The sequence below is a fragment of the Electrona antarctica genome (genome assembly GCF_951216825.1).
Source record: "Electrona antarctica genome assembly, chromosome: 1".
NCBI classification, from domain to species: domain Eukaryota; kingdom Metazoa; phylum Chordata; class Actinopteri; order Myctophiformes; family Myctophidae; genus Electrona; species Electrona antarctica.
Genome location: NC_136806.1, coordinates 55086075 through 55109183, shown reverse-complemented (window position 1 = coordinate 55109183; position 23109 = coordinate 55086075). Strand labels below are relative to the sequence as shown.

At 44.3% G+C, this 23109-nt stretch overlaps 1 protein-coding gene across 1 annotated transcript; it reads left to right on the top strand.

The window, feature by feature from the left end:
* The first annotated feature begins 59 nt into the window (after positions 1–59).
* On the top strand, positions 60–20574 carry LOC306924166 (protein diaphanous homolog 3-like). The gene is made up of 3 exons (XM_079502559.1): positions 60–218; positions 1647–1885; positions 20476–20574. Exons 2-3 carry the CDS (start codon positions 1647–1649, stop codon positions 20504–20506), a joined length of 270 nt encoding a protein of 89 aa, XP_079358685.1. The 5' UTR covers positions 60–218; the 3' UTR covers positions 20507–20574.
* Positions 20575–23109: the final 2535 nt, after the last annotated feature.

Below are 23109 nucleotides of genomic sequence, written 5' to 3'. Positions count from 1 at the left end.
GGCCTAGACATCATATAATAATACACCTTCTGCTCGCGTCACGGACGGTAGGACAGCTATGGACGTTCATGTTGTTGTTGTTGTAACTGTAACAGACTTGACTCCACGAGGAAGTTGATGGGTAAGTTGATGTCCCATAAAGAAAAGCCGAGGGGGAAAAAGTCCAACAGGTGTTAAATAATGCATGCACTGTGACTGCAACAACGCACGCCACGCACGTACGTAAAACACACACACACACACACACACACACACACACACACACACACACACACACACACACACACACACACACACACACATTCTTGCTTAATTGCCTGAGATTTTGTTTTGGGTAACTCATCAAAGGGATGCTATTCCTAGCCTATTGATTTGGCGTCAGTGTCACAACATAGGCTTATATACCCTTTTGTGCCTATTCTAACAAGTTACAACACAGGATATACTTTATATTCGAGTGTAGATTTCAATTGCATATTGTCATTTATGCACCGCTTGTCAAATTATGGACGACTCATCTTTTCACACAACAATCACATCAGACCCCATCAAAATCGCTGTTGTCAGTTTCTACTTGGAATTATTTAAATAAATGACATATTTGGGTTCACTTAGTCGTTCGTGTGTCATCATCATCTGTGGCCTGCCGCCTAAGGGTAAACGAATAAATATAGGCCTACTCGGGCTTTTAGTCAGATTCATATCCTGCACGCAACATCACAGACTCTCTCTCTCTCTCTCTCTCTCTCTCTCTGCCCTCCCCGCTCAGTGAGTCAGTCTCTTTCACCACAAGGCAGCCTCACTTCGAGCGCAACCCCATTTAAAGTCACAAGGGTGACACCTAGCGTCCTGTTACAGCTTGGCTTTTTAAATTTAGCCTACAAAGTTTTACCCCCGTGCAAATGTTGACTCAATAACTAAATGTGTAGGCTGCTATATGATATATTGTCTTTACCTCTAAACACAATTGTGCATCACAATTTTGCTGATTGGTTATTATTCGGTCCATGCAATGCATTATTAGAGCAGTCAGTGTGTAATGCACTGTATCTTTTGTTGTAAACAAAATTACATTACAATTTACAACAGTGCATACTGTCCTAGTCATGCTCAACATTATGGTGAAGTTTGTAATTCATTATTAATTAAAAGTGACCCAATAAGAAAATCAGGTTGTTACAGTATTATTAATGCCTGCATGGCGCAAAGATATATGCCGTGTGTGTGTGTGTGTGTGTGTGTGTGTGTGTGTGTGTGTGTGTGTGCGTGTGTGCGTGCGTGCGTGCGTGCGTGCGTGCCTTTTAAAGGTAGCCTTACAGTCCTTTACACCTCCACACACTTTCTTCTACATGTACCAGATACGTTTTCAAACTGTCTCTCTCACACCAATGAGCAAGTCAAAATCTCAAGGCACATCTGTAGTTCATAGTGTTCATACTGTTCATAGTGGCCATTATGTCCAAGCTTGAAACTTTGTGGGGGAAGTGTGCGTGCGTGCGTGTACTGTACATATACAAGATATGTACAGTGACAAGATCTCTCCTAGACCTTCAGCGGTTTACTTTGTCAGTTGATTTTGGTGTTCATCATCATCACAAATGACCACATGTCCCCTTTCCTTTGTTTGTCGTGACCTCCGTGCACAGATGAGCTCGGTGAAGATGCTGCGCCCGCACCTCAACGGCATCCTGTTCAAGCTCACGTTCGAGGAGCAGGTGAACAACATCCGGCCGGACATCATGAACGTGACGTTCGCCTGCGAGGAGGTGAAGAAGAGCGAGGGCTTCAGCAAGCTGCTGGAGCTCGTGCTGCTGGTCGGCAACTACATGAACGCCGGCTCCAGGAACGCCCAGACCTTTGGCTCAACATCAGCTTCCTGTGCAAGGTAACACACCACACTACACTGCATGCATGCATGCTCCTGTTTCCCTGGACATGACGCTAGTATGTCGCATGGGACTTGCCCCCAGTCCCACATGTACTATAGGGTTGTCAGGGTTGAGACTTGTCAGTGTTTGACTTTGAACTGAACTTGAACGCTTCCAATGTACCACGTTAAGACATATTAGGCCATGCGTTTGTTTCCAGAAGGAAAATACAGACAGTTATTGTGATACTCAAAAGAAAATATAGGATATAACTATGTCTCATTTGTGTTTCCATAAAAGCTACACGTGTCAGGCAATTTGCAACACAGTCTGTGTTATAATGGGGGCCTGTTAGAATGATGTTTAATTTTTATATAGTTATACACTAATGGCAGAGCATTACTCACTAGTGGAGTGGCATTTTATTTCATTTTATTTTTTACAACAAAGTGCCTGTTGCTTTTATTTTGGGTGACATTGCAGTATAGCGTTCCCATTCAAATAAAACAGGTGGACATTATTAGTATTATAATTATTTTAAGTGGTGTAAATTTATGTAAGCAGTCACAATGCTATAGCCTACTGTATGTCACTGTTTCCCTGAGAATGGTGGCGCGTTGCATATACTGTTGGTACAACAGACAATTTATACTCCGTCTTTTGAGGGTGTCGCAGAAAATGGAGTGTAAATCAGACTTTTACAACAACTATACTTCTCGCTGTTGATGCTTGTGTGCTGCTCTATTGATTTTGCCACCATGTCAGAATGCCGGACTGTTGAGTTGTGAGTAGTAGGTGTAAAGATGGGTATCTGCTGGTAGACATCCGTTTTTGTTTTCATCACCGTCATTTGGGTCGGGGTAAGAAAGAGAAAGGAAGAAAGAGAAACTGATGGGAGACACTCCATCTGATCTGATCCGATCTATTAAAGTGTCAGTCATCCGAGCACAGAGGAATCGGCCCGATAGCGTGTCATCACTCTGCATGCTGGATTCACATCTATTCTCCTCAGTTTGTTTATCGATGGTTAACCACTGAAATATACAGTTCCACAAGCCTCTTTGTGTATCAGAAATATAAAGCCATTGTATGCTGTGTGTGTTGAGCCTGTCCCTGAAAGGGAAGACGGATATTATTGGCATTACGCTCCAAATTAAGAATGCATAAAAGTCACAGGGCAAATAGAACATTGGATAGCCTACTACAAGCTTACTTACTTACGTAACGTATGTTTTCTTTAGCTGATTGGCAAAATTTCAATGGCGACTTTGCAAGCACATGGCGATTTTCCAGTCTGCCCTGCATGACTGCATTTATTACAAAGTGAGTTGCGAGTCCCTGCTTTTGTCTATGCATTTATTGACCATGAATGACAGTCACAACATTATGTTGTCAAAAGACTGTGTGTGTGTGTGTGTGTGTGTGTGTGTGTGTGTGTGTGTGTGTGTGTGTGTGTGTGTGTGTGTGTGTGTGTGTGTGTGTGTGTGTGTGTGTGTGTGTGTGTGTGTGTGTGTGCGTGCGCGTGCGCGCCCACATGATATCATATAACATTAGATTTTGTTTCCATTGTCCTGTGTTTACAGTACTGTTGTGGGATTGTTGTTCAACTTTAAGACAGAGAAAAGCTGGACAATTTAAGGTCATGTGAGTTTGCACGACCTCACTAGGGTTTATTTTCTTCCCTAGCCATACTGTATTTGAAGCGTTTGTGGTCTAGGGCTTGAACCAGTACTGTAGAAAGCACACAGAGAATAACTGATTTCATTTCATTCGTCTTTTTCCCTCTGCTGCCAAGGAAAGGCACACTTCTGTAGTCTGTCCCTGCTGCTGACTTGGAAAGGAATATCTAAGCTCCGCCGACCGATGGCGTTATCACCCTGTGCCCTGCTCGACATTGGAACTTGGCCCATGCACAGGCGCGGGACTTAACGCCTGATTTATACTTTGTCACGCACCGGTATCTTGCACTGAAAATAGCAGATTTACAAGAACCACAGCGCATCACGCTTGCGATGAGTTGTGAGCTTGTAGATCGGCTATATTCTGAGCGAGGGACACGATGTACAACCGAGTATAAATCAGGATTTAACCCATTCAGGCCTGACGTCGAAATTTAAAAAAATTGGTTTTCTAAATCATGACAATTTTCGGAAAGACTTGAGGCACATTTTAACGATTTTTCAAAAATAGCAGACCTACAAGTTCATAGCGCGCCACTCGGTGGCGCGCTATGAGCTTGTAGATCTGCTATTTTTCAATAGCTAAATTATAACATAATGTTTAAAACACCAAAAGGGGTTCCCACTCAGAATGGGTTAAAGGAGCTAACAGACGATGCCCAGAGACAGACAGCGGTGCATCGATTTCCAACAGGCATTGCCAAGCTTATTTTTTTGGCCGTGGCTGAAAATGAACTTATTACTATGGTCTTCATCCAGGCGGCGTCCTAAACAATTGATTCCACCTAAGCATCCCTTGCCGGAGGCAAATAAGCGATACCGCATGTTTAGTGCTTTTGGAGGTGCCGATAGCTGAGTGGTTATAAGGCACTATACTGTGTATACCTTTATATTATAGGCTCTGAGTCCCAAGCCTGGTGGACTTTGCTGCATGTCTCTGTTTCTTCTCTTCACTGTGGAGTGTGGACTATCAATAAATGCAGAACATTTCCCCCCTCGCCTGACGGGCGACGTGGCCGTACGACGAAGCATAAACTAGAAGGAAGGTGGAAGTGACAGACTAAATGTATGGGTCAGCCGTCAATGACGACACGCCCTTCCACACTGAGCCTGGCCATGAGACATCAATTAGTATCAGCTCACACTGTCCATCTTGGGGCTCAGACAGCGCCTCTGGCACATCGACACACCCGTGAGTTACAACTCTAGGTGGGGGAGGGGGGATTTTTGTCTCTCATGCCATACCAACTATTTTGTATTGACGTGCCAGTGGTGGTGGTGGTGGTGGTGGTTGATGTGCCACTTTTTAATTTAATCCTGGTTTCTAATCCTAATGTCCCAAAATGCAATGGCCCAGAAAACCTATATGCCAGTTGAATAGAGGAAGGAAGCGCACAGTGGGTGGGTGTCATTCAGTCAGTGTTAATGCCATGCTGCTCTCCTCCTCCTCCTCCCACATCTCATCTCCACCTCCTCCTCCTCTTCCTCCTCCTCCACCTCCTCATTTCCGTGAATCTGTGAGTGGATATATTTGTGCTTGGTGTGTCATGTTATCTCGCATTGAACAGTATATGTAGCTGGCCTGTACGTCCTGAGACTGAGATGTGGACTCCTCTCTAGTCTGTTATCCTCCTGAGTTTTAGCTGGGCCAAAAATGTGACTTCTTCTCCTCATGACTTCTGTTGACACACTGGGTGGCTGCACGACGGGGTGGGCACCTGGCATCGGAAACCAAATCTGCACTTGCATTTTCATTTTGTGAGTTCTCCCAGGTTTGGTTTGGATGTTTCCCTGTCATACTATGTGTCATTGGCTTTTTCTGGACCTGCTCTCTCGGGTCTAATGAAACAACTGCTCTTCCCTGCACAGCGAAATCTGTAGTAGAGTTAAATGAAGTTAACCACTTTAGCCCCACTTTAGTCCCTTTTGCAAAAAATAGCGTTGCACGTCCGTGATGCGTTTGCCAGCTTGGCTATTTTTGAAAATCCTTGAAACATTTTACCTGTTACCTGAGTATTCGAACAAACAAAAAGGTAGGAGCGCACACCAGTAGTGGGGAGGTTCTGACCGCAGGAGATACAACTTTGACTGAGAAAGGAAAGAGGCCGCACAGCTCGTAGTCACGATGCCATAACACATTTTTTTCCAACGTTTCGGCGTTTTGGGGCCCTGAAGAAGGCAACTTGATGCCGAAACGTTGGAAAAATATTTTTTTATGTCATCGACGTGACTACGAGCTGTGCGGCCTCTTTCCGTTCACCTGTTTGAGTATGACATGTCATGACATGCCCAATAGGGGGGTGTACGCCAGGATGAAAGTGGTTAAATTGTCACTGACTAGCTTTTCCTGGCACGACGACCAGAGAACGGATGCAGATTTTATTGTTTGAATGTGTGATCGTGGCCTTCGTTAGAAGGGAGAATATGCGATGCAAATGAATGAAAGGGTTGTTGCGTCTGACTGTTTGATGTTGCGCGGTGGTTTGTAGCGGTGCCATTCATCAAACGCTGCGGCAATTTAAAATGCAGTTTGTTGATTTTGAAACAATAAATAATTAGTAACCCAATGATCCATTTGCTTCTGAAATTATACATGTTTAACCCATTTAGGCCTGACGTCAAAATTTAAAAAATGTAAATCATGACAGTTTTCTGAAAAACCTGTGTTTCTATGTCAGTGGTGCTAAACCTTTTTCATGTATTTGGACGCCGACCCCCCATCTGAAAATATGTTGTTCCAGGGACTCCCCCCAGAAGCAAAGATTTGAGTTAAAAACGTTTGCTCTGAAAGAATATATATTCAATGATTTGTGCCACATTTTCAAGATTTTTCAAAAATAGCAGACCTACAAGCTCGTAGCGCGCCACTAGGTGGCGCGCTATGAGCTTGTAGATCTGCTATTTGCTATAACATAATGCTTAAAACACCATAAGGGGTTCCCACCCAAAACGGGTTAAGGGAAGGTTGTTCTATTTGTGCATAATTAATTCAACTATTTATCCCGTTAGATCATGACAATTAAGATACTTTATATAAAGTACTCTCATGTTTACAGCCACATGTGCTGTGTGTGATAATCAATCAATCAATCAATCTGGGAAATGATTGAACTTCATTCCCAGCAATAACAAATGAAATCCGCATTGCAACAGGAGGATAAATAATGAAACAAATATATCTTATAATGTTAGATGAATGTCTCACAGATTGTAACGAATGCAGACATTCTCACTATTGATTTCACTTTATCTGTAAGGATATCTTAAAATAATAATAATAATAATAATAAAACTTTATTTGTATAGCACCTTTCGTCTTTTGTCTTGAGCTGTGCTTTAAAATGTTTGTTCTACACCGTCGGCCTGTAGAAGCAGAAAGCTGCTTCACCGCCATTTTTGAGTGGTGCAACCACTCCAACGAACAGCTATGTGACCAGTACCAATGAGTACCAAAAGTGGCGCTGTTGTGCCAGAAACGGAGAGAGAGAGATAGTGCTGCATGTTGCCTGCTAATGAGAGAGAGAGAGAGAGAGAGAGAGACAGAGAGGGGGCGGGGGGGATTTGCACCACTCGGTTCACACGGGTGTGATTTTTTTAGGCACATCGAGCAGGCCAGCAGTGGAGGACCTGAGGGGGCGGTTTGGGACATATCTAGGCAGGCAGTCAGAGTCATGTACAGTAGGTAGGAAGATGCGAGGCCATTGAGAGCTTTAAATAATTTGAAAATCAATCCTAAAAACTCCTAGTAATATGTTCCCTCATCTTAGTTTTAGTTAAAACATTTTGGACAAGTTGTAATCTGTCAGATGTGAGGAGAACTTTTTATTTTTTCTGGTTTCTGTGCAGTGTATCCTCACATAGTTAGCTGTGTTCTCAACTAGGCAGTTTCTCTTCTAAATCCACAAACTTATCGCTTAACAAATTAAATTTCTTTCAAGTGAATGGGATCGACCACCTGGCTGGCAGCATACTTTTACACGTTAGCAAATCTGGACATCGAAAATTCAGCAGAAGCAGTTTTGAGAAGACCTCCGTGTTTTTGCATGCCTAACCATTTGAGCCTGATATTTAGCATTCTGCAATCTGAAATTGGTAACAAATACCACAATAGGTGCAATCACTGACACAATAACGCGCCAGAGATTTCTTTTTGATTTGATTACCCCAATGTGCAAAATCAGTTCCCTTTGTTTCTTTCTTTCTTTCTTTCTTTCTTTCTTTCTTTCTTTCTTTCTTTTCCTTTCTTTCTTTCTTTCTTTCTTTCTTTCTTTTCCTTTCTTTCTTTCTTTCTTTCTTTCTTGATTTCTTTCTTTTCCTTTCTTTCTTTCTTTTCCTTTCTTTCTTTCTTTCTTTCTTTCTTTCTTTCTTTCTTTCTTTCTTTCTGTCTTTCTTTCTTTCTGTCTTTCTTTTCCTTTCTTTCTTTCTTTCTTTCTTTCTTTCTTTCTTTCTTTCTTTCTTTCTTCTTTTTTTGTAAAATAAATCCACACAAACGCAACACCCCGAACAGACAATGGGACAAGGTCTGTGAACATAGAGATTGCTGTTCACCTGGTGTATGGTCAATTAGCTTTGTGGTGCCGTGTTTATTCAATGTCAGCCTTGATTAATAGTCGCAACATGGAGGAGGGGAAACCTGAAAATGTACAACGGGGGCCTGGGTGGGGCATCACCCGATACCATCTCCATAACACCGCGCTTATCTCCTCGAGCCCCTTGGGGGTGTTTACAGCTGTTTTCTAGTCAAGACAAATTAGCACTTCTGTGTGCCGTGTTTTTGCCCCCTCCGATTTAATCAACGTGCAGTGGCAAATATTGGTAAAACCTGTGCATCTGCTGCGTGCCAGCTCACGTGAAGCAGCCGAATGACACATGCCACTTTTAAATGAAGTCTTCTTTTTCGAACCCGTTGTCACATATATTTGTTTTTCTTTTACGTGTCCTTATCGAATCTGACATCTAAATGTGAAATCTCTGTGCGGCTGTTACTGATTTAGCTGAGGTAATTCTATTAGCACCCTCCCTCTCAACAGGCTGCTGTGTGCTCCTCCTTGAGAAAGAGGTTATAATGGCGAGGACGGCGCAGACATGCACGCACACAAACACACATATTACTGTACTGTACCATGCATGTCTGCTGCCTCTCTCTCTCTCTCTCCCTCCCTCTGTCTCTCAGGGAAACTGTGCATTGTCATTGAAACCTGAGTGGAGCTATTAAAGAAGGTCTTGCTATTGTTGATTTTTTCCCCCCTTCTTTCCACGAACGGCCAATGAAAAATGTAATATTTGAAAGGATATGACACGTCCTCTTACACCGTCCATGGCACTGTAGTTAACAAACGCCAGGAGGGTAAGCACCCCTTACCCCCCCTGTGGGCACCCATATGTTGTCTGTGATCGATGCCGTAGCACAGAGGGCCGGCGTGTTGTTCATTGCTTTTCATAATGTGCCACCGTGTTGCCTTCGTGGTAATGGGGACTTTGCCCTATGATTGTGCCGGCATTAAATGTTACACTTCATCACCTTAATACTGGGCTCCGGCAGTGATCAGATGCCCAGTGACCAGCTCCATAAGGCGGATGTAATTAGTAGCTCTGCTGATTTGAAACATCAGCCTATCAACACACCGACGTTCACCCTGCCCACTGAGTACACACACCAACCACAGGGATAGAGAGAACCTTGCATGCTGTGGGCGGTTGCAGTCGTGAGAGATGGCAGGGGTGCAGGACTGTTTGTGTGTGTGTGTGTGTGTGTGTGTGTGTGTGCGTGTGTGTGTGTGCGTGTGCGCGTGCGTGCGTGTGTGTGTGTGGAGAGAGAGAGAGCGAAATAATCTAGCGCTTTTTTTTATCCCTACAATACCTGACAAACCATGCACCCCAGAGACTGATCTGGCTTAGCATTCAGTGTGGTATGGGGCTTGTTTGTGCTACTATGATTGGTGCAGGCGGGCTAACCTGGCTTTGTAACAGTCCAGTCACAGCGGAGCCCCAGTGGAGTCACACTGCCTGGGGATGGCAGGCCTGTCTTTATCTGGCCCCAGATATCAATAAAGGCAGCAATGCAGCCTTTTGGGAGGCTGGACAGTCCAATTTTCTCTCCCCTGAAGGAGGGTTATTAAACCATTTTGACCTGAGATCAGATTCTAAAAATGTCTTCTACATCCTGACAGTTTTCTGAAAAAGCTATGTTTCTATGTCAGTCGTTCTTCGATTTAAAAAAAATAGCAGACCTACAAGCTCGTAGCGCGCCACTCGGTGGCGCGCTATGAGCTTGTAGATCTGCTATTTTTCAATAGCTAAAGCATAACATAATGCTAACACCAAAGGGGTTTCCCGCCCAAAATGGATTAATTGTCCCTATGTAGTATGTGGTCTGCTTGCACAACATACATTTATTTTCTCTCTTTTTTTTTTTTTACACACCGAACATTCTGAATTCCAGCCGTGTATCCCCAGAATGCAATTAGTCCTCCACCATTAGATCAAGAGACACGTCCGCTCACCTTGTGCCTGGTCTGGAATTACGGTGAGAGGCGGGAGAAAAGAAAGAAATCAGTATGGAAATTAGCTGTCTTCAAAGCCTCTGGCGATTAAAGGTGGCGTATAGAGCGACGGTCGGGAAGGTGGCAGTTCCCTTTGCAGATGGAGAAAATGTAGGGATACAGGCAGATTGCTTTCCTTTAGGAGACTCATATGCCTATGTGCACTGTCTGCAGTGGAGGATTATAAGTAAATAGCATATGGAAGCCATAGCATTGCATGCTGTTCACTGTACACTAATTGCACATCCGGTTCAGATAGTGGTCTGGATACTGGGCAGTTTGTGTTCTAACGTCAGTACCGTCAACCGTGTTTAATTCCATGGAGAGTTGGAGGTCCTCATTATGGCTAAATCTGTTTGTGTGCTTCTGCTGTAATTCATAGCCTTGTGCAACCACTCCTATAGACAGCTATGTGTGTCCGTGTGTCCCTGGGTCCCTGCGTCCCTGGGTCTGTCCCTGGCTGGCTGGTTCTGTCCGAGCACGAAAATAGCTTTTGTTGGTTTTCACAGTGACACTGTTGCGCAGCCTAACAAACACACATATATTAACTGTATACTGTATGACGATTTGGGGTGGTACAGTACAGTACAGTACAGTACAGTACAGTACAGTACAGTACAGTACAGTACAGTACAGTACAGTACAGTACAGTACAGTACAGTACAGTACAGTGACCCCCACACGGTAACTCTGTAATTTCTCGACTGTTTTGGACGCGAAGCACCCCGTTCCTGTGGGTCTGGAACTTCCGGGGACCCCCCCTGGGGACCCCCACACGGAGTTGCACCACTCCACTTCACACGGGTGTGATTTTCCTCAATGAGTTGTTGCATGCTTGACATTTAAAAACGTTTTTTTTGTATTCAGCTAAGGGGCTTGATGAGTTTGCTTTCCGTCATGATCACCGTGATTCAAATTCATACAAGTACGACCTAGAGAGAAAGAGAGAGAGAGAGAGAACAACCACACTGTGGTGGCCACTGAGTAGTTCCACTGTCTGGGGCTGATACAGTTGGAGGCCATCGATATTGTCCTTTTCTTTTTGCTGAGGTTTGCGTGATCTGCGCAAAAGGACAGTTAACCCATTTTTGGCGGGAACCCCTTTTGGTGTTTTAAACATTATGTTATAATTTAGCTATTGAAAAATAGCAGATCTACAAGCTCATAGCGCGCCACCGAGTGGCGCGCTACGAGCTTGTAGGTCTGCTATTTTTGAAAAATCGTGAAAATATTTATTTCAGAAAACTGGAGGATTTAGAAGGATCTTTTAAAATTTTGAGGTCAGGCCTAAATGGGTCAAATGATAAGGGACAATATCGATGGCCTCCAACTGTAAGTGTTAAAAGACTATACCAGCATCAATACATGTCCTTGTCTCTTCAGCTTCAGCCACATAGCGTATGTGAAAATAGACTATTTTCCTTTGAATAGATGTATAGCATATCAAAATGTCTTGAAAGGAAAGTCGCAGACTCCTTTGATGAGATGTATTATTATTTTCAAGGGATCCATAGACACAGATACACACAACAAAAACATCATTGCATACATTACAAAATACACACAAATACAGATACGTTGTTTACCATCTCCGACGCACACCCCCAGTCCTCGGTTGTTATGGAAAAATAATGTAATGCAATAAATGACTTGAATTATAGATCAAGATAATACATCAGTTATTTGTAAGTGTAAGACAAAATCATTAAACAGGTTGACTTTATGAAACCAAGAACTGTTTCAGATAAGGACAATTAAGCACTTAAACCCTATACTTAGTTGACCATATTCACATTGGCCATATACTTCATTGACCCGACCGTATTCCCATGGGCTATAAATATATTCTCACGTTGTGAGCTTGTAGATCTGCTATCTATGGCAAATGTTCACCACAGAATAGGGATGCAAATAAACCCATTTGAAAATGAAACGGAGAGAGACGCGACGCTGCCGGGGGTCCGCAGCTGATGCCATGCGCTGCATCGTGCTTGGCGGTTAAGGTTTCTGGTTTAGGGTTCGGGGTAGAGTGTCGGACTGATGCCCGCCGATAAACACTACCGCCTGCCGCGGGTGTTCCGCGGCTGATGCCGTTGGCGGAAAATGCACTCGCTCTCTCTCAAAGAGAGAGATTCTAAAATCAGATTCAGATTCTAAAAATGTCTTCTACATCCTGACAGTTTTCTGAAAAAGCTATGTTTCTATGTCAGTCGTTCTTTGATTTTTCAAAAATAGCAGACCTACAAGCTCGTAGCGCGCCACTCGGTGGCGCGCTATGAGCTTGTAGATCTGCTATTTTTCAATAGCTAAAGCATAACGTAATGCTAACACCAAAAGGGGTTCCCGCCCAAAATGGGTTAAGGCAGGACCGGCGGGCGGACCACGTCGTCATGCTCAGCTCACCATCGGAACATGACCTGAACTCTAGATGTGAGCGCCGCCACGTAGCGGCCCAGGATCTCTAGTGCTATGGGGCTTAACGTGGTTAAGTAACTTGATCTCTGAAACTTTGGTCGGAAGACTTTTTGATTGGCTACAGTAAGTAAGTACATTAATCCATTTAAGCCTGACGTCGAAATTTAAAAAAAATGTCTTGACAGTTTTCTGAAATACCTATGTTTCTATGTCAGTGGTGTTCAATATGTCATGTCAAGGACCCCCAGAATTATGTGTATTTGGCCGCCGACCCCAATTTGAAAATATGTTGTTCCCCCTCCCCCCAGAAGCAAAGATTTGAGTTAAAATCGTTCTCTCTGAAAGAATATATATTAAAAGATTTGAGGCACATTTTCACGATTTTTCAAAAAAATAGCAGATCTACAAGCTCGTAGCGCGGCACTCGGTGCCGCGCTATGAGCTTGTAGATCTGCTATTTTTCAATAGCTAAAGTATAACAATGCCATGAACACCAAAAGGGATTCCCGCCCAGAATGGATTAAGTTACCTCAGGGGTGACCACCGGTTGCAACGTAACAAAGTCCAGAGAATCTCCTAGGATAGAAATCTCCCGCTATTTCTTCATTCCTTGTCTTTTTCTCCTCGGCCACGTTTTCTTACAGCCTGATGTACAACCTCAAGGCATGCTGAAGTCCATAATACCCACCTCCCAGGATTTCATGTAATTGCTGTTCCCCTGCACCACCTTGCTTCATTATCTGTCTTACTCTGGTAGCATAGGCGCCGCTGCTTATTTGGACAGAAGGCGATCTGGCCCTACGGCTATGGGGGGGGATTCCTTTACCCCTGCATGTGTCGGTTAATGTTTACCAAGGTCCCGGCCGGGGGATGAGAAGGTTTTTCTGTTGTTTTCTTTTTGCCCTTGCAACCATGAAACCCGTACCTGTACTATTGTGCAAAAGGAGCAAAAGAAAAAAAAAGAAACGAAAAAGTGTTCTCAGTTCGCAGGTTGTTTCATTCAGGCTTACTTTCTAGCCCAGCTAGCCCCCATGCTTGGAGACACACACACACACACACACACACACACACACACACAGACACAGACACACACACACACACACACACACACACACACACACACACACACACACACACACACACACACACACACACACACACACACAGGTGAAATAGACAGGACGAGGAAGAGAATGAGCGAAAGAGAGGCAGCTGTGCAGCAATGAGAGTTCCCACCCCGGCTGCTCTGCTCTCCCTGGAAACACGTTTATAGGATTTGCCTATAAAGGCTTGTTACTAGTGGTATTTCACCTGCATTCCCCACTCTCATTAACTCATTTAGGCCTGGCGTCGAAATTAAAAAAATGTCTTAAAAATCCTGACAGTTTTCTGAAATACCTGTTTCTATGTCAGTGGTGCTCAGTATTTCATGTCAAGGACCCCAAAAAGAATATGTAATTGGCCACCGACCCCCATCTGAAAATATGTTGTTCCAGGGACCCCCCCCCCCAGAAGCAAAGATTTGAGTTAAAAACGTTCGCTCTGAAAGAATATGTTCAAACATTTGGGCCACATTTTCACGATTTAAAAAAAATAGCAGACCTACAAGCTCATAGCGCGCCACTCGGTGGCGCGCTATGAGCTTGTAGATCTGCTATTTTTCAATAGCTAAAGTATAACATAATGCTTAAAACACCAAAAGGGGTTCGCGCCCAAAATGAGTTAACGTGTCTTCGCTAACCGGCATTTGCAATTTCATCTAGACGTCGGAAGATTCTCCCCATTGTCAGCATTCCTTTTCAGGCGGTGACATCCAGTGGCGGTCCTTGGTGACAAAGAGACATAGTCACCCGGTTTAAATTGTTAGATGAAATAAAGTGTACATTACTCTTATGAAGTATGCAATGCATTGTTCTGGTTTTGCAGTGTTGCAGAATGTGATTATGATCGCATTCCAGCCAGCCTATAACAGAATGTATGTCATTTTACAGTATGTTGGATCGCAGAGTTTTTACAGTACCTTTGAGAGAGTGTTTCACAAACACATCTTCTAGTACTCATCATCCGCTGTAGCTTTCTCTAATCTGTCCTACTCTCTGTGAAATCTCCCAATGGCTGCCAGTGACCCACCTGCTGTACAGTGAAACAGGAGACTTTGCCCCCTAGTGCACGTGGCGTTACGTCAGGGATGTCAAACTCAAATACACAGTGGGCCAAAATAAAGAAATCGGTCGAGGTCGAGGGCCGGACTGTGTTTCAACACACGGGCACCGCGGTCATGAGGACGTCCCAGGCAAACAGCAAAAAAGTAAATGCATTTAAAACTGAAAATGCATTATTATTAAGCTCAGTTTCCTGTTCTATGATCCTCACCAAGCACTGCTTTCATAGTATGTGATATGTGCCAATGCACTCGCAGTGCATTGTGGGACTTGTAGTATTATGGTCGTCCGTGCATTATACCAGAGGGCCAGTTCTAATACTAATTAAATATCATCCCGCGGGCCAAAGATAATTCACTCACGGGCCTGATTTGGCCCCCGGGCCTTTAGTTTGACATATATGCGTTACGTTGACCGAGTGCATCTCAGGCAACTAAGCTTAAATCACTGTGGCATCCCCACACATAAAATGCATGAATCACACTCCCATAGTCCCAGCATGGGCTGAATGAATACTATGCACTCAAAACCCAGTGGTGCATGTTGGAACAGCAAGACATTGTATTACTAGGAATTTATGGGGACATGATATGCCTTGGAATCTCAGCTCAACAGTTTGTTTGTTTATTCTTATTCAGCTTATGGGCTCTTTTCCAAAACGTAGCTCAGGATAGCAAGGCTGGTGTTAGCTCTAACTCAGGCCTAAATATTGGCGGGGGTTTATGCCGAGATTTGACATGAAGAAAGTGTTGGTGCATATTATGTTGTTAAGGAACAGGATGTTTTCTTAATTAAAAGACTACGCATTATAATAACGGTAATATGAAATCACAACCTTTAGTCCGACCACTAGATAAGTTATCCTGTATTTAGAATTCTAACCTGTATTTCTAGAAAAGAAATGGGGGGGGGGGGGAGAGAGAAAATAAACAAGTCCTCTCCACACATCAATCAATATACTGTTGTCATGACTCCAAACTATACTGCCATTACACCTGTGGATGTGAAATGAAATGAAATGATTACTATATTTACCCAGGGTATCTGGGCTAAGCTCAAGAACTTGTTTCCAGCCAGGCCCCGCTCATAGAACATTTCATCGTAGTGGTTCAATGCCTTGTTCAAGGGCACTTCAGCGGTGGTAATTTTAACGTGTCGGACCGCTGATTCGAACTGGCGACCTTCCGGTATCAAGACCGCTCCGCAATCCGTTCGGCCACCGCTGCCACTATGTATGGGTGCCTCAGCTATGGTTGTATTGATTTGGCATTGTATTAATTAGAACGTCTCACAAAGGAAAATTGTGGCATGTTCTTAGTTGACTTGTTAGGTGGTGATGGTATGCTGCATGTCATTAGTGCCAACAATTAGCCTAGGAAACAATGCAGCAGTACATGGTGTACAGATCCCAAATTAGCTAGATCATTGGTTCCCAACCTTTTTATACTGAAGTACCACAAGTACCAATTGATGTTAAAATAACATCAGTTGACATCATGTTATAACATCAGAGCGTATACCTGCCCCTTTTTCCTCCGTTCCTAAGCCAATAATGCTGCTGACAAAACTGACAAAACTCAGTCTAATCACTAATCGGCACAACTGATGATATTTCTAATGTTATTCATGCGTTCTCAAATCTTCTATTAGCGGCTAGGTGTGCTGTCATGCTCACGGCTGGATAGCCCATTTCAACCAATTGCTTGGTCAGAAGAACTAACTGTAGTAATATACAGTTGGAGGCCATCGATATTGTCCTTTTCTTTTTGCTGAGGTTTGCGTGATCTGCGCAAAAGGACAGTTAACCCATTTTGGGCGGGAACCCCTTTTGGTGTTTTAAACATTGTTATAATTTAGCTATTGAAAAATAGCAGATCTACAAGCTCATAGCGCGCCACCGAGTGGCGCGCTACGAGCTTGTAGGTCTGCTATTTTTGAAAAATCTTGAAAATATTTATTTCAGAAAACTGGAGGATTTAGAAGGATTTTTTTAAATTTTGAGGTCAGGCTTAAATGGGTCAAATGATAAGGGACAATATCGGTGGCACCCAACTGTAACTGTAGTAATATAAATATTTCATTCCACTTTTGTCTTTTTTCTCCTTTTTTGGGGCGACTCCTCTGTGTACCACCAAGGGGCGGCTCAAGTATCACCAGTGGTACTAGACGGTGACCAGACAGTGGCCTTGTGGTTAGAGTGTCCGCCCTGAAACTGGGAGGTCGGCGGTTCGATCCCCGGCCGGGTCATACCAAAGACTGTAAAAATGGGACCCAATGCCTCCCTGCTTGGCACTCAGCATCAGTGGGTTGGATTGGGGGGTCAAATCAACTAATGATTCCCCGAGCGCGGCGCACACTGCGGCTCACCGCTCCAAGAGATGGGTCAAATGCGGAGAACAGATTTCACTGCGGTAATCCAATCGTACGACCTTGACTTTGTACTAGTATAACCCGTGGTTTGGAACCTCTGACTGAGCTAGATGAGACGGTGATCATTCTCTGCTTCATGTTCCAAGATAACCTTCCAGGAACACAAAATGTATTGACTTGTCTCTCTGTGCTCAATTCAAGAAAAACAAAAAAAGATTTTTTCACACAAAAAGTGCAAATATGGAAACAACAAGTCTCGCCCTAGGCACTAGTATCAAGTTCATCATTCAGTGACCTCTGTGCTGTTCCCAGTGTTGCAAGAATATCATCCAATTAGAAGTGCAGTATGAGCATGTCCAAATTGATATTTTATATAACATCTACACAGGTGTGAATTGAGTAATGGCGTCTGTCTGTTTGCAGTAATGTATAGGTTTATTGTCTCCACCAGGCCGAAGACATGGGGAGTTTACTCTCCGTCCGTCCGTCCGTCCGTGGACAGCTAATCTCTGACACCGTTGGCTTGATCGCAGCCAAACTCCTGCAAAAACACTCCCTGGATGCCAGAGCTGAACCTCTGCCCCATTTTTCACAAGGGCCTGTTATAGCGCCACCAGGAGGCCGATTCTTGCAAAACACATTTTTTGACAGTACACCTACAGAACATCACGCACATTGTTACACAGTCTTTCTATAGACATTCAATGAAAAGGGTCTTTCAGATTTTTCATAGTCCATCCTGATTGGCTAAGGTTGGCTTCCAAAGTTTGCATGAGTGCTCTGTTTTGAACAAAATGCCGCAAATCATGAACACGTTGTGTGATTTCTGTGAAATTTTGCACGCAGGAACAAATGCCACTTGAAACTTCTCAAATCAGCCTCATGGTGGTGCTATAACTGGCCTGTTTGTATGCACACTCCCTAGAGGCCAAGGACAAACCTTTGCCTTGTATTTTTCACATCTGCTCTTTATAGCGCCACTAGGAGGCCGACTTATGTAAAACACATTTTTTTATATTAGGCCTACTCCTTGAGATATTATCCAAATGTCACGCTAATCGGTACACATGATCTCTATAGTCATGTGATCAAGACGGGTCTGTTGGATTTCTCATATTCCATCCTGATTGGCTAAGATTGGCTTCCAAACTTTTCAGGAGTGGCCCATTTTGTAGAAAATGCCGCAAAACATGAACGCAGCGTCCGCTTGCGGTGACACTGTGCACGCATATTCCCACTAGTTTTTGCACTGGTTTTGTTTGATTGCATACTTTTTTTTTATCGGAAATGTTAACAACACAAGGTACAGTAAGGCATTAAAACTAAAAAGGATAACACATAAACGTCCTTGGGACCTGTTTCCATTGTGTATTCAATTCATTAACCCATTCTGGACGGGAACCCGTTTTGGTGTTTTAACTAAGCATTATAAGCACCACTCAGTGGCACGCTATGAGCTTGTAGATCTGCTATTTTTAAAAATCGTGAAAATGTGGCACAAATATTTGAATATAATATTCTTTCAGAAGACTTTTTATTTATTCAGGATTTAGTCAGGCCTAAATGGGTTAACAAAGCATACAAAATTAACACAAAAAATGTATATCATCAATACAAACACTATAAACACCTTCAGCTGCCTGCCTCTGCCACACACCACCCCAATACAAACACTATAAACACCTTCAGCTGCCTGCCTCTGCCACACACCACCCCAATACAAACACTATAAACACCTTCAGCTGCCTGCCTCTGCCACACACCACCCCAATACAAACACTATAAACACCTTCAGCTGCCTGCCTCTGCCACACACCACCCCAATACAAACACTATAAACACCTTCAGCTGCCTGCCTCTGCCACACACCACCCCAATACAAACACTATAAACACCTTCAGCTGCCTGCCTCTGCCCCACACCACCCCAATACAAACACTATAAACACCTTCAGCTGCCTGCCTCAATACAAACACTATAAACACCTTCAGCTGCCTGCCTCAATACAAACACTATAAACACCTTCAGCTGCCTGCCTCTGCCCCACACCACCCCAATACAAACACTATAAACACCTTCAGCTGCCTGCCTCAATACAAACACTATAAACACCTTCAGCTGCCTGCCTCAATACAAACACTATAAACACCTTCAGCTGCCTGCCTCTGCCCCACACCACCCCAATACAAACACTATAAACACCTTCAGCTGCCTGCCTCTGCCCCACACCACCCCAATACAAACACTATAAACACCTTCAGCTGCCTGCCTCTGCCCCACACCACCCCAATACAAACACTATAAACACCTTCAGCTGCCTGCCTCTGCCCCACACCACCCCAATACAAACACTATAAACACCTTCAGCTGCCTGCCTCTGCCCCACACCACCCCAATACAAACACTATAAACACCTTCAGCTGCCTGCCTCTGCCCCACACCACCCCAATACAAACACTATAAACACCTTCAGCTGCCTGCCTCTGCCACACACCACCCCAAAAAACATCTGCCAACACACGTACCCAGAGTGATCCATACCAAACTACCAACTCACCAGTGGTACCGGACGGTGGAAGGTTTCTGTCTGTGCTTTATGTAAACAAGGGAGCATGAAAGCATAATCCGCCAGTGAAATGATGATGCATAAATCATCTATTTTTGAGACAACCAGCTTTGTTTGTATCCGTGTTTGTGTGTACCTGTACGTGGGGCCCAAAAGAATGAGCATGGTTACTATGGTCACTGACATTACGTCAGACCACAGCTGATCAGGCTATATAAGACCTTGCACCACTCAGTTCACACGGGTGTGATTTTTTTTTAGATTAACCGCAATAACCACCATGCCAGGAACCCCAAATCACGTGGGTGTTTTATTATTTCTAACACTGCTGATGCCACGGCTTTGACCAACACCGACTGCTACTGCCCTCCCCCCCCCCCCCCTCCCCCCCCTCCCACCCTTGCACTCAGCACTCCGCCCTGCACCCCTGTGCCAACCGCCAACCCCTCAGTGTCAGATAAGGGTGTAATAAGATATAGTCAAAAGCTTGGCAACTAAATCTGATATTTCACCTCGGCGAGAGATAGGACAGATATAAAAAACGTATTAGGAGTGGCCACTAAGAGGATTAAGAGAATGGAAACGGATGTGTGCCGGCACTTTAATCCACTCTCGCTTAACTCTTTCAAGCTGCCCAATCTGTCACATGCAAATGATAGCCCCTTTTTTTTATCTCGTCTTCATTGACCACTTTGTACAAGATTCAGACCAGTGGCTGTCCACGCTCCCCCCCCCCCCTCCCAAAACTTGCATGCACACACACACACACACACGCGCACACACACACACACACACACACACACACACACACACACACACACACACACACACACAGCCCCTAATCCTTGTGTTCTTTCATCCCTCTGTTTAAAGGAGAATCCGGACCAGCGCTTTCCTACAATAATCTGATTTTGTTATATCCAACGGCCAAGCCGTGGAGGCAAAACAAAAAGCATCCAGACAGAGCGGACGGCGGCTCAGAGCTATGCATACTGGGTCCATATAGGCTCTTTCGCTTTTCCCGGGGAGCACAACAGAGCACAGCGCCGCGGGACCCCGCGAACCGTTCGCTGGCCAAAATCTCTCTCTCTCTCTCTCTCTGTGAATCACAATGTGTGAAGCTGCACCGTGTGTCTTTGCTGCAATGTGATGCCTTGCATGCTAGGGCATTCACTTCTAGTAATTTTTACTAGTTGACTAGTTGCCTAGTTTACTAGTCGACTAGTTGTTTAACTACCTATTATGTAAAAAAAATAAAAAAATAAACTTTTTTCTTTTTTTGGGGGGGGGGGGGGGGGGGAAATAAATATGTGTACATTGAAAAACTGTGTACATGGTGACTATAACTATAATCTACCTGATCTTGAGGCCTACAAAATCGGGGGAAAAAAATAAATAAAAAAAATTAACTTGTTTTTTTTTTTTTTTTCTTATCAACTAGTCAACTAGTACCAACAAGGTCGACTAGTGGATTTACTAGTCGACTAGTAAACTAGTCGACTAGTTGCTTAATGCCCTATTGCATGCATATCTGAATTTGTTTGGGCAAAGGTGCATGCGTGCATACAGTATGTGCATACATTATGTGCATTGTTGTGCATGCATGTGTGGATGATCTCCCATGTGGCTGCATGTGTGTGGGGGGGTCTATTCCACTCGTGTAGAGGCCGACACTTTGTATTACACACACACACAGGCTACACACTATACCTGTGAGATGTGAGTATACCAAGCAGCTGCTTAACCCATTTTGGACTGAGGTCGATTACAAAAAAAGGCTTCTGAATTCCAACAGTTTTCTGAAAAACCGGTGGTGCTCAACCTTTTTCATGTCAAGGACCTCCAGAAATGTATTTGGCCACTGACCCCCATCTCAATATGTTGTTCCAGAGACCCCCCCCCCCCCCCCCCCCCCAGAAGCAAAGATTTTAGTTAAAAATGTTTGCTCCGAGAGAATATATATTCAATGATTTGCTCCGCATTTTCACATTTTTTTCAAAAATAGCGGATCGTAGCGCGGCACTTGGTGCCGCGCTACGAGCTTGTAGATCTGCTATTTTTTTCAATAGCTAAAGCATAACATAATGCCTGAAACACCAAACGGGGGTTCCCGTTCGGAATGTGTTAATGCAGAATGTAGAGGTCAACCAATCTCACCTCAACATCCAGGCAGCAGCTTTAATGCCGTGCGGGTGATCTGATGGCGAGCAGTGTGCGCCAGGTCAGAGGTCACAGGTGAGGACCTTTACACTTGTTGTGTGTGTGTGTGTGTGTACACACCGGTACAGTTTCAGTTTTGGCATTCCAGTGGTGGAGCCTTACGGATGAGAGAGCTGTCATTCAATGACGTCGTCTCTCTCTCTCTGGAGGAGATGTGGGTGTTTCATGGTGAAGTGGCCAGTCGAGCCACATGAGGACACCTCAGGTTCTGTCATCTATAGTTCGGCTCAGTGGCGTGCACAGACATTTAGAGGGGCAAGGAAAAAAAAGGGCACCTTGTGCAGCGCGTGGAACCGGCCGGTTGCCTAAATAGTGTGAGATTTATAGATTATGGGGACTAAATAATATATTAGAAGCTTTTTATCAAGAATTGATCAATGTCACCATGGTCCACATACTGTACAGTGTACACTGTACTTTTTTTAAGGGCACATTGCCAAAAGGGCACCCCCTAGTGTCTATCTGTGCACGCCACTGGTTCGGCTCCCGGAGCAAGGGGTGGCATCTTTCTTTCTGGCAACCCACCCAATCCCTGCTCTCTCTGGGGATGTCACCCCTGTGACCTCACAGGCCAGCGTACAAGGAGATCGTGTGTGTGTGTGTGTGTGTGTGTGTGTGTGTGTGTTAAGGCTGTACCTTAGCCCTTTTTTTAGGACTCGAACTTCTGCAGGAATTTTCGAGCGAACATCCGGACCATTTGTTTCTAATTAATTAAAAAAAATAACCTTTGAGATATCCGTCTCGATCAGAGCGCAGCGCGTCTCCCCTGCTCTTTATCAATCTCTCTCGTCTCTCCCAACACACACACACACACACCGTCAAGTGGCTCCGCGAAAACAGCTGATCTGCAAGCTCATGTGAGCTTGCTGGCAGGCAGCTAAAACAGCGTATATTGCTCGTTATTTGTCCCACCTGTGTATTCTCAGAAGCGCATTGAAGTGGGCTTTGCTTAACAATGATCAGTTCCCTGCTTTTTGTGATGTGATGCTAGAGAGCATATGCTAATATATCATGGCTGCTAAGAACGGTTCCCCCTGTCAGCGATCGTGTGTGTGTGTGTGTGTGTGTGTGTGTGTGTGTGTGTGTGTGTGTGTGTGTGTGTGTGTGTGTGTGTGTGTGTGTGTGTGTGTGTGTGTGTGTGTGTGTGTGTGTGTGTGTGTGTGTGTGTGTGTGTGTGTGTGTGTGTGTGTGTGTGTGTGTGTGTGTGTGACGCGTCAGACATTCCATTCAATGGAACTCTTTTGTTCTCACAGAACAAAGTGAGAAAGGTCAATCACCTCAGCTGCA

What these genes read in the sequence shown, in the direction of transcription:
- LOC306924166 (XM_079502559.1), top strand. Translation starts at nt 1,647, where the DNA reads ATGAGCTCGGTGAAGATGCTGCGCCCGCACCTCAACGGCATCCTGTTC. An exon ending in ACATCAGCTTCCTGTGCAAG is followed by an intron (nt 1,886 to 20,475) that starts GTAACACACCAC and finishes CTCTGTTTAAAG; the next exon opens with GAGAATCCGGACCAGCGCTT.